At 52.1% G+C, this 16967-nt stretch overlaps 1 protein-coding gene across 2 annotated transcripts in view; it reads left to right on the forward strand.

The window, feature by feature from the left end:
* The first annotated feature begins 6 nt into the window (after positions 1-6).
* The window catches only part of galcb (galactosylceramidase b), a 25114-nt gene continuing 8153 nt past the window's right edge, over positions 7-16967 (forward strand). Inside the window, exons 1-13 of one of the 2 annotated variants that reach the window (XM_070547158.1) lie at positions 7-153; positions 224-292; positions 891-954; positions 1239-1352; positions 1433-1572; positions 13774-13812; positions 14189-14316; positions 15225-15380; positions 15453-15577; positions 15658-15785; positions 15856-15945; positions 16026-16115; positions 16177-16321. In XM_070547158.1, the coding sequence (XP_070403259.1) occupies positions 7-153; positions 224-292; positions 891-954; positions 1239-1352; positions 1433-1572; positions 13774-13812; positions 14189-14316; positions 15225-15380; positions 15453-15577; positions 15658-15785; positions 15856-15945; positions 16026-16115; positions 16177-16321 (1435 nt within the window). Of the gene's footprint in view, positions 154-223; positions 293-890; positions 955-1238; positions 1353-1432; positions 1573-13773; positions 13813-14188; positions 14317-14909; positions 15041-15224; positions 15381-15452; positions 15578-15657; positions 15786-15855; positions 15946-16025; positions 16116-16176; positions 16322-16967 lie in introns of both variants that reach the window. The other variant, XM_070547157.1, reaches the window with a different exon arrangement.

The raw sequence follows: 16967 nt of genomic DNA on the forward strand, positions 1-16967 counted from the left end.
TTGGTGATGGGCGGTCCGCTGTCTCCGGTGTCCCTGTCGGCTGTCCTGCTGCTGCTGTCCGGCGGCTCCTGCTCCGGGAAGGACTACGTGCTGACGGATGTCGGGGGTCTGGGGAGAGTCTTTGACGGGATTGGTGGTCTGAGCGGCGGAGGGGTGAGTTGCGTTCCTACTTCCGGGTTCGGTTCGACCGGTTCGGGTCTTACGTCTTCTGTTGCTTCTTCAGGCCACATCCCGCTTACTGGTCAACTACGAGGAGCCGTACCGGAGCCAGATATTGGACTTCCTGTTCAAGGTGAGTCCGAACGGTACCGGGTTCCGGTCCAACCCGAAGAAGCAGCTCCAGTAATTTTATCTGATAAATATTTAAAGATCAGTCTGGTTCCGACTACATTTATGTGCATGGACGTAGTTTTGACTTAGAAGTGGGGGGGACACAACCGGCATGATGAGGACCGGGTGTGTGTGTGTGTGTGTGTGTGTGGGGGGGGGGGGGGGGGGTCTACAGTAAGTTTACAAAATAAAGTATAAAACCAGTTTAGTGGCTCTTTTATGGATGTGTGGCTGAAAACATAAAACTAATACTTTCAATTCTGTCATCGTCACCATTTCACACTTATTTCTGAATATCTGATCAATGGAGCTAATTCACATCAGATTCTAGCTGACCTCTTGGTCCCAGTGCTCAACCAGCCTGTTTATTACAGCGTAATAAACTCACACCCATGTTTATACCCTAACCCCTCCTACCAAAGTAAGAGCAGGAAGAGATCTCCAGTCCAACGTCTGGGTCTTATTTAAGGGACTCTGAGATCTTCTGACTGTGCTTTTATTTTGGTAGGATGGGTGACAGGTTCCTGCTGTGTTATCTGATGTTCCTGTTTTCCCTGCAGCCCAACTTTGGAGCTTCTCTGCACATTCTAAAGGTGGAGATAGGAGGAGACGCTCAGACAACAGGTGATATGTTCATCATTTCCTCTTTACTTTATGACCTCATCGGTCGGTGACGGGAGCAGACTCCACTCATCTCCCAAACCGGGTTTTCCTAGTCAGCTGAGCGGCTGAGTAAATGGATTGGAGGTCTGATTAAAAAGTCTAAAGGTCAAATGGACCTGAGACTGTCTGGAATCTGCTTCCATCTTAGCTTTAGTTAGGAAATACCAGTCCAACAGCCTCCAGGTGTCTGCCCACCGAGCAGGCTCAGGTAAACCCAAATTCTTCCTGTTCTGGTTTTGGTTCAGATGGAACCGAGCCGTCCCACATGCACTATGAGAACGATGAGAACTACTTCCGAGGATACGAGTGGTGGCTGATGAAGGAAGCAAAGAAGAGGAACCCCAACATAACGCTGATCGGTGAGGATCTGCTCTGCAGGTAAACGAGACCACAGCAGAACCTGCTCAGAACCTGACCTACGTATCTCCTGTCGGTGCAGGTTTGCCGTGGGCCTTTCCTGGGTGGGTGGGCCGGGGGAAGAACTGGCCCTATGACCACCCAGATGTTACTGTGTCCTATGTGGTGAACTGGATTCTGGGAGCCAAGCAGTACCACGACCTGGACATCCAGTATGTGGGGGTGTGTACAGATCCTCGTCTCACTCGAGTCCATCTGAGGTTCTGATTCTCAGCAGGTCTGAAACCCACCTGAGAGAAAATATCCTCCGACTTCCTGTTGAGACAAAAAGAAACGGCCCTCAAACCTCAGCAGGTTCCAGTTCTAAACCCGGTCCCGGTTCTAAACCCGGTTCCTGTTCTAAACCAGGTCCCGGTTCCGGTTCTAAACCCGGTCCCGGTTCCTGTTCTAAACCCGGTCCAGGTTCCGGTTCTAAACCCGGTCCCAGTTCCTGTTCTAAACCGGGTCCCGGTTCCTGTTATATACACGGTTCCTGTTCTAAACCCGGTCCCGGTTCCTGTTCTAAACCGGGTCCCGGTTCCTGTCATATACACGGTTCCTGTTCTAAACCCGGTTCCTGTTATATACACGGTTCCTGTTCTAAACCTGGTTCCAGTTCTAAACCCAGTCCCGGTTCCTGTTCTAAACCCGGTCCCGGTTCCTGTTCTAAACCCGGTCCCGGTTCCTGTTCTAAACCCAGTCCCGGTTCCTGTTCTAAACCCGGTCCCGGTTCTAAACCCGGTCCCGGTTCCTGTTCTAAACCCGGTTCCAGTTCTAAACCCGGTCCCATTTCCTGTTCTAAACCGGGTCCCGGTTCCTGTTTTATACACGGTTCCTGTTCTAAACCCGGTCCCGGTTCCTGTTCTAAACCGGGTCCCGGTTCCTGTTATATACACTGTTCCTGTTCTAAACCCGGTCCCGGTTCCTGTTCTAAACCTGGTCCCGGTTCCTGCTCTAAACCCGGTCCCGGTTCCGGTTCTAAACCCGGTCCCGGTTCCTGTTCTAAACCCGGTCCCGGTTCCGGTTCTAAACCGGGTCCCGGTTCCTGTTATATACACGGTTCCTGTTCTAAACCCGGTCCCGGTTCCTGTTCTAAACCGGGTCCCGGTTCCTGTTATATACACGGTTCCTGTTCTAAACCCGGTTCCTGTTATATACACGGTTCCTGTTCTAAACCTGGTTCCAGTTCTAAACCCGGTCCCGGTTCCTGTTCTAAACCCGGTCCCGGTTCCTGTTCTAAACCCAGTCCCGGTTCCTGTTCTAAACCCGGTCCCGGTTCTAAACCCGGTCCCGGTTCCTGTTCTAAACCCGGTTCCAGTTCTAAACCCGGTCCCATTTCCTGTTCTAAACCGGGTCCCGGTTCCTGTTTTATACACGGTTCCTGTTCTAAACCCGGTCCCGGTTCCTGTTCTAAACCGGGTCCAGGTTCCTGTTATATACACTGTTCCTGTTCTAAACCCGGTCCCGGTTCCTGTTCTAAACCTGGTCCCGGTTCCTGCTCTAAACCCGGTTCCTGTTCTAAACCAGGTTCCGGTTCTAAACCCGGTCCCGGTTCCTGTTCTAAACCGGTTCCGGTTCTAAACCCGGTCCCATTTCCTGTTCTAAACCGGGTCCCGGTTCCTGTTGTATACACGGTTCCTGTTCTAAACCCGGTCCCGGTTCCTGTTCTAAACCGGGTCCCGGTTCCTGTTATATACACTGTTCCTGTTCTAAACCCGGTTCCTGTTCTAAACCTGGTCCCGGTTCTAAACCCGGTTCCTGTTCTAAACCAGGTTCTAAACCCGGTCCCGGTTCCTGTTCTAAACCCGGTTCCGGTTCTAAACCCGGTCCCATTTCCTGTTCTAAACCGGGTCCCGGTTCCTGTTCTAAACCCGGTTCCAGTTCTAAACCCAGTCCCGGTTCCTGTTCTAAACCCGGTCCCGGTTCCTGTTCTAAACCCAGTCCCGGTTCCTGTTCTAAACCGGGTCCTGGTTCCTGTTATATACACGGTTCCTGTTCTAAGCCCGGTTCCTGTTCTAAACCTGGTCCCAGTTCCTGTTCTAAACCTGGTTCCAGTTCTAAACCGGGTCCTGGTTCCTGTTTTAAACCCGGTCCCGGTTCCTGTTATATACACGGTTCCAGTTCTAAACCCGGTTCCTGTTCTAAACCTGGTCCCAGTTCCTGTTCTAAACCTGGTTCCAGTTCTAAACCGAGGCCCAGTTCCTGTTCTAAACACAGTCCCGGTTCCTGTTCTAAACCCGGTCCCGGTTCCTGTTCTAAACCCAGTCCCGGTTCCTGTTCTAAACCCGGTCCCGGTTCCTGTTCTAAACCGGGTCCTGGTTCCTGTTTTATACACGGTTCCTGTTCTAAACCCGGTTCCAGTTCTAAACCCAGTCCCAGTTCCTGTTCTAAACCCGGTTCCTGTTCTAAACCCGGTCCCGGTTCCTGTTCTAAACCGGGTCCTGGTTCCTGTTTTATACACGGTTCCTGTTCTAAACCCGGTTCCAGTTCTAAACCCAGTCCCAGTTCCTGTTCTAAACCCTGTCCCGGTTCCTGTTCTAAACCCGGTCCCGGTTCCTGTTCTAAACTGGGTCCTGGTTTCTGTTTTATACACGGTTCCAGTTCTAAACCCAGTCCCGGTTCCTGCTCTAAACACAGTCCCGGTTCCTGTTCTAAACCGGGTCCCAGTTCCTGTTCTAAACCCGGTTCCTGTTCTAAACCTGGTCCCGGTTCCTGTTCTAAACCCGGTTCCTGTTCTAAACCCGGTCCCAGTTCCAGTTCTAAACCCGGTTCCTGTTCTAAACCCGGTTCCTGTTCTAAACCTGGTCCCGGTTCCTGTTCTAAACCTGGTTCCAGTTCTAAACCCAGTCCCGGTTCCTGTTCTAATCCCGGTTCTTGTTCTAAACCCGGTTCCTGTTCTAAACCCGGTCCCGGTTCCTGTTCTAAACCCAGTCCCGGTTCCTGTTCTAAACCCGGTCCCAGTTCCTGTTCTAAACCGGGTCCTGGTTCCTGTTTTATACACGGTTCCAGTTCTAAACCCAGTCCCAGTTCCTGCTCTAAACACGGTCCCGGTTCCTGTTCTAAACCGGGTCCCGGTTCCTGTTCTAAACCCGGTTCCTGTTCTAAACCTGGTCCTGGTTCCTGTTTTAAACCCGGTCCCGGTTCCTGTTATATACACGGTTCCAGTTCTAAACCCGGTTCCTGTTCTAAACCTGGTCCCAGTTCCTGTTCTAAACCTGGTTCCAGTTCTAAACCCAGTCCCAGTTCCTGTTCTAAACCCAGTCCCGGTTCCTGTTCTAAACCCGGTCCCAGTTCCTGTTCTAAACCAAGTCCCGGTTCCTGTTCTAAACCCGGTCCCGGTTCCTGTTCTAAACCGGGTCCTGGTTCCTGTTTTATACACGGTTCCTGTTCTAAACCCGGTTCCAGTTCTAAACCCAGTCCCGGTTCCTGTTCTAAACCCGGTCCCGGTTCCTGTTCTAAACCCGGTCCCGGTTCCTGTTCTAAACCGGGTCCTGTTTCCTGTTTTATACACGGTTCCTGTTCTAAACCCGGTTCCAGTTCTAAACCCAGGCCCAGTTCCTGTTCTAAACACGGTCCCGGTTCCTGTTCTAAACCCGGTCCTGGTTCCTGTTCTAAACTGGGTCCTGGTTTCTGTTTTATACACGGTTCCAGTTCTAAACCCAGTCCCGGTTCCTGCTCTAAACACGGTCCCGGTTCCTGTTCTAAACCCGGTTCCTGTTCTAAACCTGGTCCCGGTTCCTGTTCTAAACCCGGTTCCTGTTCTAAACCCGGTCCCAGTTCCAGTTCTAAACCCGGTTCCTGTTCTAAACCCGGTTCCTGTTCTAAACCTGGTCCCGGTTCCTGTTCTAAACCTGGTTCCAGTTCTAAACCCAGTCCCGGTTCCTGTTCTAATCCCGGTTCTTGTTCTAAACCCGGTTCCTGTTCTAAACCCGGTCCCGGTTCCTGTTCTAAACCCAGTCCCGGTTCCTGTTCTAAACCCGGTCCCAGTTCCTGTTCTAAACCGGGTCCTGGTTCCTGTTTTATACACGGTTCCAGTTCTAAACCCAGTCCCAGTTCCTGCTCTAAACACGGTCCCGGTTCCTGTTCTAAACCGGGTCCCGGTTCCTGTTCTAAACCCGGTTCCTGTTCTAAACCTGGTCCTGGTTCCTGTTTTAAACCCGGTCCCGGTTCCTGTTATATACACGGTTCCAGTTCTAAACCCGGTTCCTGTTCTAAACCTGGTCCCAGTTCCTGTTCTAAACCTGGTTCCAGTTCTAAACCCAGTCCCAGTTCCTGTTCTAAACCCAGTCCCGGTTCCTGTTCTAAACCCGGTCCCAGTTCCTGTTCTAAACCAAGTCCCGGTTCCTGTTCTAAACCCGGTCCCGGTTCCTGTTCTAAACCGGGTCCTGGTTCCTGTTTTATACACGGTTCCTGTTCTAAACCCGGTTCCAGTTCTAAACCCAGTCCCGGTTCCTGTTCTAAACCCGGTCCCGGTTCCTGTTCTAAACCCGATCCCGGTTCCTGTTCTAAACCGGGTCCTGTTTCCTGTTTTATACACGGTTCCTGTTCTAAACCCGGTTCCAGTTCTAAACCCAGGCCCAGTTCCTGTTCTAAACACGGTCCCGGTTCCTGTTCTAAACCCGGTCCTGGTTCCTGTTCTAAACTGGGTCCTGGTTTCTGTTTTATACACGGTTCCAGTTCTAAACCCAGTCCCGGTTCCTGCTCTAAACACGGTCCCGGTTCCTGTTCTAAACCGAGTCCCGGTTCCTGTTCTAAACGCGGTTCCTGTTCTAAACCTGGTCCCGGTTCCTGTTCTAAACCCGGTTCCTGTTCTAAACCCGGTCCCAGTTCCAGTTCTAAACCCGGTTCCTGTTCTAAACCCGGTTCCTGTTCTAAACCTGGTCCCGGTTCCTGTTCTAAACCTGGTTCCAGTTCTAAACCCAGTCCCGGTTCCTGTTCTAAACCCGGTCCCGGTTCTTGTTCTAAACCCGGCTCCTGTTCTAAACCCGGTCCCGGTTCCTGTTCTAAACCCAGTCCCGGTTCCTGCTCTAAACACGGTCCCGGTTCCTGTTCTAAACCGAGTCCCGGTTCCTGTTCTAAACGCGGTTCCTGTTCTAAACCTGGTCCCGGTTCCTGTTCTAAACCCGGTTCCTGTTCTAAACCCGGTTCCTGTTCTAAACCAGGTCCCGGTTCCGGTTCTAAACCCGGTCCCGGTTCCTGTTCTAAACCCGGTCCAGGTTCCGGTTCTAAACCCGGTCCCAGTTCCTGTTCTAAACCGGGTCCCGGTTCCTGTTATATACACGGTTCCTGTTCTAAACCCGGTCCCGGTTCCTGTTCTAAACCGGGTCCCGGTTCCTGTTATATACACGGTTCCTGTTCTAAACCCGGTTCCTGTTATATACACGGTTCCTGTTCTAAACCTGGTTCCAGTTCTAAACCCAGTCCCGGTTCCTGTTCTAAACCCGGTCCCGGTTCCTGTTCTAAACCCGGTCCCGGTTCCTGTTCTAAACCCAGTCCCGGTTCCTGTTCTAAACCCGGTCCCGGTTCTAAACCCGGTCCCGGTTCCTGTTCTAAACCCGGTTCCAGTTCTAAACCCGGTCCCATTTCCTGTTCTAAACCGGGTCCCGGTTCCTGTTTTATACACGGTTCCTGTTCTAAACCCGGTCCCGGTTCCTGTTCTAAACCGGGTCCCGGTTCCTGTTATATACACTGTTCCTGTTCTAAACCCGGTCCCGGTTCCTGTTCTAAACCTGGTCCCGGTTCCTGCTCTAAACCCGGTCCCGGTTCCGGTTCTAAACCCGGTCCCGGTTCCTGTTCTAAACCCGGTCCCGGTTCCGGTTCTAAACCGGGTCCCGGTTCCTGTTATATACACGGTTCCTGTTCTAAACCCGGTCCCGGTTCCTGTTCTAAACCGGGTCCCGGTTCCTGTTATATACACGGTTCCTGTTCTAAACCCGGTTCCTGTTATATACACGGTTCCTGTTCTAAACCTGGTTCCAGTTCTAAACCCGGTCCCGGTTCCTGTTCTAAACCCGGTCCCGGTTCCTGTTCTAAACCCAGTCCCGGTTCCTGTTCTAAACCCGGTCCCGGTTCTAAACCCGGTCCCGGTTCCTGTTCTAAACCCGGTTCCAGTTCTAAACCCGGTCCCATTTCCTGTTCTAAACCGGGTCCCGGTTCCTGTTTTATACACGGTTCCTGTTCTAAACCCGGTCCCGGTTCCTGTTCTAAACCGGGTCCAGGTTCCTGTTATATACACTGTTCCTGTTCTAAACCCGGTCCCGGTTCCTGTTCTAAACCTGGTCCCGGTTCCTGCTCTAAACCCGGTTCCTGTTCTAAACCAGGTTCCGGTTCTAAACCCGGTCCCGGTTCCTGTTCTAAACCGGTTCCGGTTCTAAACCCGGTCCCATTTCCTGTTCTAAACCGGGTCCCGGTTCCTGTTGTATACACGGTTCCTGTTCTAAACCCGGTCCCGGTTCCTGTTCTAAACCGGGTCCCGGTTCCTGTTATATACACTGTTCCTGTTCTAAACCCGGTTCCTGTTCTAAACCTGGTCCCGGTTCTAAACCCGGTTCCTGTTCTAAACCAGGTTCTAAACCCGGTCCCGGTTCCTGTTCTAAACCCGGTTCCGGTTCTAAACCCGGTCCCATTTCCTGTTCTAAACCGGGTCCCGGTTCCTGTTCTAAACCCGGTTCCAGTTCTAAACCCAGTCCCGGTTCCTGTTCTAAACCCGGTCCCGGTTCCTGTTCTAAACCCAGTCCCGGTTCCTGTTCTAAACCGGGTCCTGGTTCCTGTTATATACACGGTTCCTGTTCTAAGCCCGGTTCCTGTTCTAAACCTGGTCCCAGTTCCTGTTCTAAACCTGGTTCCAGTTCTAAACCGGGTCCTGGTTCCTGTTTTAAACCCGGTCCCGGTTCCTGTTATATACACGGTTCCAGTTCTAAACCCGGTTCCTGTTCTAAACCTGGTCCCAGTTCCTGTTCTAAACCTGGTTCCAGTTCTAAACCGAGGCCCAGTTCCTGTTCTAAACACAGTCCCGGTTCCTGTTCTAAACCCGGTCCCGGTTCCTGTTCTAAACCCAGTCCCGGTTCCTGTTCTAAACCCGGTCCCGGTTCCTGTTCTAAACCGGGTCCTGGTTCCTGTTTTATACACGGTTCCTGTTCTAAACCCGGTTCCAGTTCTAAACCCAGTCCCAGTTCCTGTTCTAAACCCGGTTCCTGTTCTAAACCCGGTCCCGGTTCCTGTTCTAAACCGGGTCCTGGTTCCTGTTTTATACACGGTTCCTGTTCTAAACCCGGTTCCAGTTCTAAACCCAGGCCCAGTTCCTGTTCTAAACACGGTCCCGGTTCCTGTTCTAAACCCGGTCCTGGTTCCTGTTCTAAACTGGGTCCTGGTTTCTGTTTTATACACGGTTCCAGTTCTAAACCCAGTCCCGGTTCCTGCTCTAAACACGGTCCCGGTTCCTGTTCTAAACCGGGTCCCAGTTCCTGTTCTAAACCCGGTTCCTGTTCTAAACCTGGTCCCGGTTCCTGTTCTAAACCCGGTTCCTGTTCTAAACCCGGTCCCAGTTCCAGTTCTAAACCCGGTTCCTGTTCTAAACCCGGTTCCTGTTATATACACGGTTCCTGTTCTAAACCTGGTTCCAGTTCTAAACCCGGTCCCGGTTCCTGTTCTAAACCCGGTCCCGGTTCCTGTTCTAAACCCAGTCCCGGTTCCTGTTCTAAACCCGGTCCCGGTTCTAAACCCGGTCCCGGTTCCTGTTCTAAACCCGGTTCCAGTTCTAAACCCAGTCCCATTTCCTGTTCTAAACCGGGTCCCGGTTCCTGTTTTATACACGGTTCCTGTTCTAAACCCGGTCCCGGTTCCTGTTCTAAACCGGGTCCAGGTTCCTGTTATATACACTGTTCCTGTTCTAAACCCGGTCCCGGTTCCTGTTCTAAACCTGGTCCCGGTTCCTGCTCTAAACCCGGTTCCTGTTCTAAACCAGGTTCCGGTTCTAAACCCGGTCCCGGTTCCTGTTCTAAACCGGTTCCGGTTCTAAACCCGGTCCCATTTCCTGTTCTAAACCGGGTCCCGGTTCCTGTTGTATACACGGTTCCTGTTCTAAACCCGGTCCCGGTTCCTGTTCTAAACCGGGTCCCGGTTCCTGTTATATACACTGTTCCTGTTCTAAACCCGGTTCCTGTTCTAAACCTGGTCCCGGTTCTAAACCCGGTTCCTGTTCTAAACCAGGTTCTAAACCCGGTCCCGGTTCCTGTTCTAAACCCGGTTCCGGTTCTAAACCCGGTCCCATTTCCTGTTCTAAACCGGGTCCCGGTTCCTGTTCTAAACCCGGTTCCAGTTCTAAACCCAGTCCCGGTTCCTGTTCTAAACCCGGTCCCGGTTCCTGTTCTAAACCCAGTCCCGGTTCCTGTTCTAAACCGGGTCCTGGTTCCTGTTATATACACGGTTCCTGTTCTAAGCCCGGTTCCTGTTCTAAACCTGGTCCCAGTTCCTGTTCTAAACCTGGTTCCAGTTCTAAACCGGGTCCTGGTTCCTGTTTTAAACCCGGTCCCGGTTCCTGTTATATACACGGTTCCAGTTCTAAACCCGGTTCCTGTTCTAAACCTGGTCCCAGTTCCTGTTCTAAACCTGGTTCCAGTTCTAAACCGAGGCCCAGTTCCTGTTCTAAACACAGTCCCGGTTCCTGTTCTAAACCCGGTCCCGGTTCCTGTTCTAAACCCAGTCCCGGTTCCTGTTCTAAACCCGGTCCCGGTTCCTGTTCTAAACCGGGTCCTGGTTCCTGTTTTATACACGGTTCCTGTTCTAAACCCGGTTCCAGTTCTAAACCCAGTCCCAGTTCCTGTTCTAAACCCGGTTCCTGTTCTAAACCCGGTCCCGGTTCCTGTTCTAAACCGGGTCCTGGTTCCTGTTTTATACACGGTTCCTGTTCTAAACCCGGTTCCAGTTCTAAACCCAGTCCCAGTTCCTGTTCTAAACCCTGTCCCGGTTCCTGTTCTAAACCCGGTCCCGGTTCCTGTTCTAAACTGGGTCCTGGTTTCTGTTTTATACACGGTTCCAGTTCTAAACCCAGTCCCGGTTCCTGCTCTAAACACAGTCCCGGTTCCTGTTCTAAACCGGGTCCCAGTTCCTGTTCTAAACCCGGTTCCTGTTCTAAACCTGGTCCCGGTTCCTGTTCTAAACCCGGTTCCTGTTCTAAACCCGGTCCCAGTTCCAGTTCTAAACCCGGTTCCTGTTCTAAACCCGGTTCCTGTTCTAAACCTGGTCCCGGTTCCTGTTCTAAACCTGGTTCCAGTTCTAAACCCAGTCCCGGTTCCTGTTCTAATCCCGGTTCTTGTTCTAAACCCGGTTCCTGTTCTAAACCCGGTCCCGGTTCCTGTTCTAAACCCAGTCCCGGTTCCTGTTCTAAACCCGGTCCCAGTTCCTGTTCTAAACCGGGTCCTGGTTCCTGTTTTATACACGGTTCCAGTTCTAAACCCAGTCCCAGTTCCTGCTCTAAACACGGTCCCGGTTCCTGTTCTAAACCGGGTCCCGGTTCCTGTTCTAAACCCGGTTCCTGTTCTAAACCTGGTCCTGGTTCCTGTTTTAAACCCGGTCCCGGTTCCTGTTATATACACGGTTCCAGTTCTAAACCCGGTTCCTGTTCTAAACCTGGTCCCAGTTCCTGTTCTAAACCTGGTTCCAGTTCTAAACCCAGTCCCAGTTCCTGTTCTAAACCCAGTCCCGGTTCCTGTTCTAAACCCGGTCCCAGTTCCTGTTCTAAACCAAGTCCCGGTTCCTGTTCTAAACCCGGTCCCGGTTCCTGTTCTAAACCGGGTCCTGGTTCCTGTTTTATACACGGTTCCTGTTCTAAACCCGGTTCCAGTTCTAAACCCAGTCCCGGTTCCTGTTCTAAACCCGGTCCCGGTTCCTGTTCTAAACCCGGTCCCGGTTCCTGTTCTAAACCGGGTCCTGTTTCCTGTTTTATACACGGTTCCTGTTCTAAACCCGGTTCCAGTTCTAAACCCAGGCCCAGTTCCTGTTCTAAACACGGTCCCGGTTCCTGTTCTAAACCCGGTCCTGGTTCCTGTTCTAAACTGGGTCCTGGTTTCTGTTTTATACACGGTTCCAGTTCTAAACCCAGTCCCGGTTCCTGCTCTAAACACGGTCCCGGTTCCTGTTCTAAACCGGGTCCCAGTTCCTGTTCTAAACCCGGTTCCTGTTCTAAACCTGGTCCCGGTTCCTGTTCTAAACCCGGTTCCTGTTCTAAACCCGGTCCCAGTTCCAGTTCTAAACCCGGTTCCTGTTCTAAACCCGGTTCCTGTTCTAAACCTGGTCCCGGTTCCTGTTCTAAACCTGGTTCCAGTTCTAAACCCAGTCCCGGTTCCTGTTCTAATCCCGGTTCTTGTTCTAAACCCGGTTCCTGTTCTAAACCCGGTCCCGGTTCCTGTTCTAAACCCAGTCCCGGTTCCTGTTCTAAACCCGGTCCCAGTTCCTGTTCTAAACCGGGTCCTGGTTCCTGTTTTATACACGGTTCCAGTTCTAAACCCAGTCCCAGTTCCTGCTCTAAACACGGTCCCGGTTCCTGTTCTAAACCGGGTCCCGGTTCCTGTTCTAAACCCGGTTCCTGTTCTAAACCTGGTCCTGGTTCCTGTTTTAAACCCGGTCCCGGTTCCTGTTATATACACGGTTCCAGTTCTAAACCCGGTTCCTGTTCTAAACCTGGTCCCAGTTCCTGTTCTAAACCTGGTTCCAGTTCTAAACCCAGTCCCAGTTCCTGTTCTAAACCCAGTCCCGGTTCCTGTTCTAAACCCGGTCCCAGTTCCTGTTCTAAACCAAGTCCCGGTTCCTGTTCTAAACCCGGTCCCGGTTCCTGTTCTAAACCGGGTCCTGGTTCCTGTTTTATACACGGTTCCTGTTCTAAACCCGGTTCCAGTTCTAAACCCAGTCCCGGTTCCTGTTCTAAACCCGGTCCCGGTTCCTGTTCTAAACCCGATCCCGGTTCCTGTTCTAAACCGGGTCCTGTTTCCTGTTTTATACACGGTTCCTGTTCTAAACCCGGTTCCAGTTCTAAACCCAGGCCCAGTTCCTGTTCTAAACACGGTCCCGGTTCCTGTTCTAAACCCGGTCCTGGTTCCTGTTCTAAACTGGGTCCTGGTTTCTGTTTTATACACGGTTCCAGTTCTAAACCCAGTCCCGGTTCCTGCTCTAAACACGGTCCCGGTTCCTGTTCTAAACCGAGTCCCGGTTCCTGTTCTAAACGCGGTTCCTGTTCTAAACCTGGTCCCGGTTCCTGTTCTAAACCCGGTTCCTGTTCTAAACCCGGTCCCAGTTCCAGTTCTAAACCCGGTTCCTGTTCTAAACCCGGTTCCTGTTCTAAACCTGGTCCCGGTTCCTGTTCTAAACCTGGTTCCAGTTCTAAACCCAGTCCCGGTTCCTGTTCTAAACCCGGTCCCGGTTCTTGTTCTAAACCCGGCTCCTGTTCTAAACCCGGTCCCGGTTCCTGTTCTAAACCCAGTCCCGGTTCCTGCTCTAAACACGGTCCCGGTTCCTGTTCTAAACCGAGTCCCGGTTCCTGTTCTAAACGCGGTTCCTGTTCTAAACCTGGTCCCGGTTCCTGTTCTAAACCCGGTTCCTGTTCTAAACCCGGTCCCAGTTCCAGTTCTAAACCCGGTTCCTGTTCTAAACCCGGTTCCTGTTCTAAACCTGGTCCCGGTTCCTGTTCTAAACCTGGTTCCAGTTCTAAACCCGGTCCCGGTTCCTGTTCTAAACCCGGTCCTGGTTCCTGTTCTAAACCCGGTCCCGGTTCCTGTTCTAAACCGGGTCCTTGTTCCTCTTTTATACACGGTTCCAGTTCTAAACCCGGTCCCGGTTCCTGTTCTAAACCCGGTCCCGGTTCCTGTTCTAAACCGGGTCCTGGTTCCTGTTTTATACACGGTTCCAGTTCTAAACCCGGTCCCGGTTCCTGTTCTAAACCCAGTCCCAGTTCCTGTTCTAAACCCAGTCCTGGTTCCTGTTCTAAATTGGGTCCCGGTTCCTGTTATATACACGGTTCCTGTTCTAAACCGGGTCCTGGTTCCTGTTTTAAACCCGGTCCCGGTTCCTGTTATATACACGGTTCCAGTTCTAAACCCGGTTCCTGTTCTAAACCCGGTCCCGGTTCCTGTTCTAAACCCGGTCCCGGTTCCTGTTCTAAACTGGGTCCCGGTTCCTGTTCTAAACTATCAAAATAAAAGTGTTTCCTTTGAAAACTGTTTTAATGTAAAATAACGTTTGTCTTCATTTATTAGCAGGAAGTGAGTTCCAGACGTGTGACGGAGACCGTGTTCTGATGGTTGTGTGTGTCTGCTGGAGACAGAACCAGTGACTGGGTCACGGTGATCTGAGACCTCCTGCTTCTAAAACTAAACCTCTTTTTCCTCTGATCAGATTTGGAACGAGAGAGCGTTTGATGCCAAGTACATCAAGGTAGGTGTGTGTGTGTGTGCGTGTGCGTGTGCGTGCGTGCGTGCGTGCGTCTGTGTCTGTGTCTGCGTGTGCGCGTGCGTGTGTGTGCGTGCGTGTGTCTGTGTCTGCGTGTGCGTGTGTGTGTGTGTGTGTGTGTGTGCGTGCGTGTGCGTGTGCGTGTGCGTGTTCGTGCGCGTGTGCGTGCGTGTGTCTGTGTGTGCGTGTGCGTGTGTGCGTGTGCGCGTGCGCGTGTGCGTGCGTGTGTGTGCGTGTGCGTGTGTGTGTGTGTGTGCGTGTGTGTGTGTGTGTGTGTGTGTGTACGTACCGGAGGAGAACAGCCACTCATGTTGAGCTGAGCTCTGCAGCGTTCCTGTGAGAACATGTGTTTGTTACCAAGGTGCTGAGGAACGTTCTGGATAAAGTGGGTCTTACCCACATCGGCATCATTGCGGCAGACGGCGACTGGAGCATCGCTGACTCTCTGCTCAGCGACTCTCAGCTGAAAGATGCTGTTCAGGTGATCGGGTGAGTAAAACCTGATTGGTCGGACGAGGACGCTGCAGCTGAACCGATGTTCTGCTGAAAATCGGAACCACCGATCTTTTCCTCCTCTAACCCTTGCTGCTCAGCTCAATGTTGGTGGCTGTTTTTCTGCCTGACTGGTAACCAAACGATCATGTGACTGCTCTACCTGACCTGACCTCAGCCCCCCCCCCCACACACACACACACACACACATACACCACTGCTGACTAGCTGGATGGAGGGAAGCTCCTGTTTTGCTACTGAAGCTTCTCAGTCATCCATGTCATGGTGATCCAAAAGGGTTCAGATGAAGCCAACTGGACTTGTTTGGTTCCTGGAAGACCTTTAGCTTCTCATCTCTGTCAGAAACTAGAGACGTCCAGATGCCTTCATCTGAACCCGTTTGGACTCCTGCTTTGCTGCTTTCATGTGAAACTTTCTGGTCTGGATGCGGCGCCTCTACCTGACAGGTGTCTGTATAAACCTTTCACAGTAGAGCCCGTCGACCCTTGACGGCCAGAATCGGTCGCGGTCGTTTTGCATGTCAGCAGCAAACGCGTGAGCGGTGTGAACGTCTCTCTCTCCGACTCCAGCTGCTGCGCTACACTCTGGATAAGAGCGGTCTGGACCGGGTCGGGATCATAGCCAGTGACGACCTGTGGGAGCCCATTGCCCTGTCGCTGCTGCTGGACCCTGAGCTCAGCAGCAGCGTAGACGTGATAGGGTAGGCTGCGTCCCACTTCCTGGTCCTGTTCTAGGACAACACCTGTTCTAATAATACCTTCACCTGTGCATGTGAGCGTGAGGTTTTGGGAATGCTGTGAGAAAATTCTTTTCATTTCTTCTGTTGACTCTGCCTGGGTTCATTCTTCTGGTCCTCCTAACCTCAGCTTTGTTTTGGGATCCAGGGCTCACTATCCTGGTACCAGGACCGTGTCACAGGCTGTGAAGACCCAGAAGAAGCTGTGGGCATCGGAGGACTACAGCACCTTCAACGATGAGGTGGGGGGAGGCTGCTGGGCCCGGATTCTCAACCAGAACTACGTCAACGGATTAATGACCTCGTAAGGAAAGGCACTGAGGTGGGTGGGGCTTCAGGACAGTCTGTTTGAGCTGCCGTCTGCTCGGTTCTGCAGAACCATCTCCTGGAACCTGGTGGCCAGTTACTATGAGGAACTGCCGTTCGGCCGAGACGGGTTGATGACTGCTCAGGAGCCGTGGAGCGGGAACTACGTGGTGGAGTCTCCCATCTGGATCACAGGTCTGCAGCGCTCTGAGCAGGTGGTTCTGTTGGGGTTGGGGAAGGAGACTGTAAAGTTCTACCATTTGTTCTGGTTGTAGCTCACAGCACCCAGTTCACCCAGCCTGGATGGACCTACCTGAAGACTGTGGGTCACCTGGCTCAGGGAGGGAGCTACGTGGCTCTGACTGACGGGAGAGGGAACCTTACTGTTGTCATAGAAACCATGGTGAGCTGGCTGTCAGCTGTTCAGAGACGTCAGAGTGAGATCTTGGTGAAAGCTTCTGTGTCCTTCTCAGACCCACGATCATTCAGTCTGCATCAGACCACCTCTTCCTGCCTACAACCTCACCTCCCAGAATGCAACGTTCCAGCTGAAAGGATCCTTTGTGAGTTCAGTCCAGGTGGTTGTGGGTCGGTTAGGGTTCGGGTTACCAAGCAGCTGACTCACTGCTGTTTGATCCTCCAGGCCTCCATCGTGGAGCTCCAGGTCTGGAGGTCCCAGTTCCAGTTCAAGACCAAGAGTTCTTCCTTTTTCCAGCAGCTGAGTCCTCTAAAGGTAAAATCCCCAAGTTCTGTCTGAAGGTGTTTGACTCGGCTGAACCGACCCGTTTGTGCAGCTGGTCAATGGCTCGTTTACTCTACACCTGGCTGAAGATGAAGTCTACACTCTGAGCACCATCAGGACCGGTCAGAAGGGCAGCTACCCTGCCCCGCCCCCCTCCGCTCGCTTCCCCAAAGCCTACAAGGATGACTTCAACGTCCGTAAGTCCAGAGAAGCTGCTGCTGACGGTCTGACTGGACCAAGGTTCTAGTTTGATATGGATGTAGTTGGCCCTGGTCCAGCTGGTTAGTGGTGGTACTGGTAGTAGTAGTGGTAGTAGTGGTACTGGTGGTGGTAGTAGTGGTAGTAGTAGTGGTAGTAGTAGTGGTAGTAGTGGTACTGGTGGTGGTAGTAGTGGTAGTAGTAGTGGTAGTAGTGGTACTGGTGGTGGTAGTAGTGGTAGTAGTAGTGGTAGTAGTAGTGGTAGTAGTGGTACTGGTGGTAGTAGTAGTAGTGGTAGTAGTAGTGGTAGTAGTGGTACTGGTGGTAGTAGTAGTGGTAGTAGTAGTGGTAGTAGTGGTACTGGTGGTGGTAGTAGTGGTAGTAGTAGTTGTAGTAGTGGTACTGGTGGTGGTAGTAGTGGTAGTAGTAGTGGTACTGGTGGTGGTAGTAGTGGTGGTAGTAGTGGTAGTAGTAGTGGTAGTAGTGGTACTGGTGGTGGTAGTAGTGGTAGTAGTGGTAGTAGTAGTTGTAGTAGTGGTACTGGTGGTGGTAGTAGTGGTAGTAGTAGTGGTAGTAGTGGTACTGGTGGTGGTAGTAGTGGTAGTAGTAGTGGTAGTAGTGGTACTGGTGGTGGTAGTAGTGGTA

This window comes from Nothobranchius furzeri, chromosome 18 (genome assembly GCF_043380555.1).
Source record: "Nothobranchius furzeri strain GRZ-AD chromosome 18, NfurGRZ-RIMD1, whole genome shotgun sequence".
Lineage (NCBI taxonomy): Eukaryota > Metazoa > Chordata > Actinopteri > Cyprinodontiformes > Nothobranchiidae > Nothobranchius > Nothobranchius furzeri.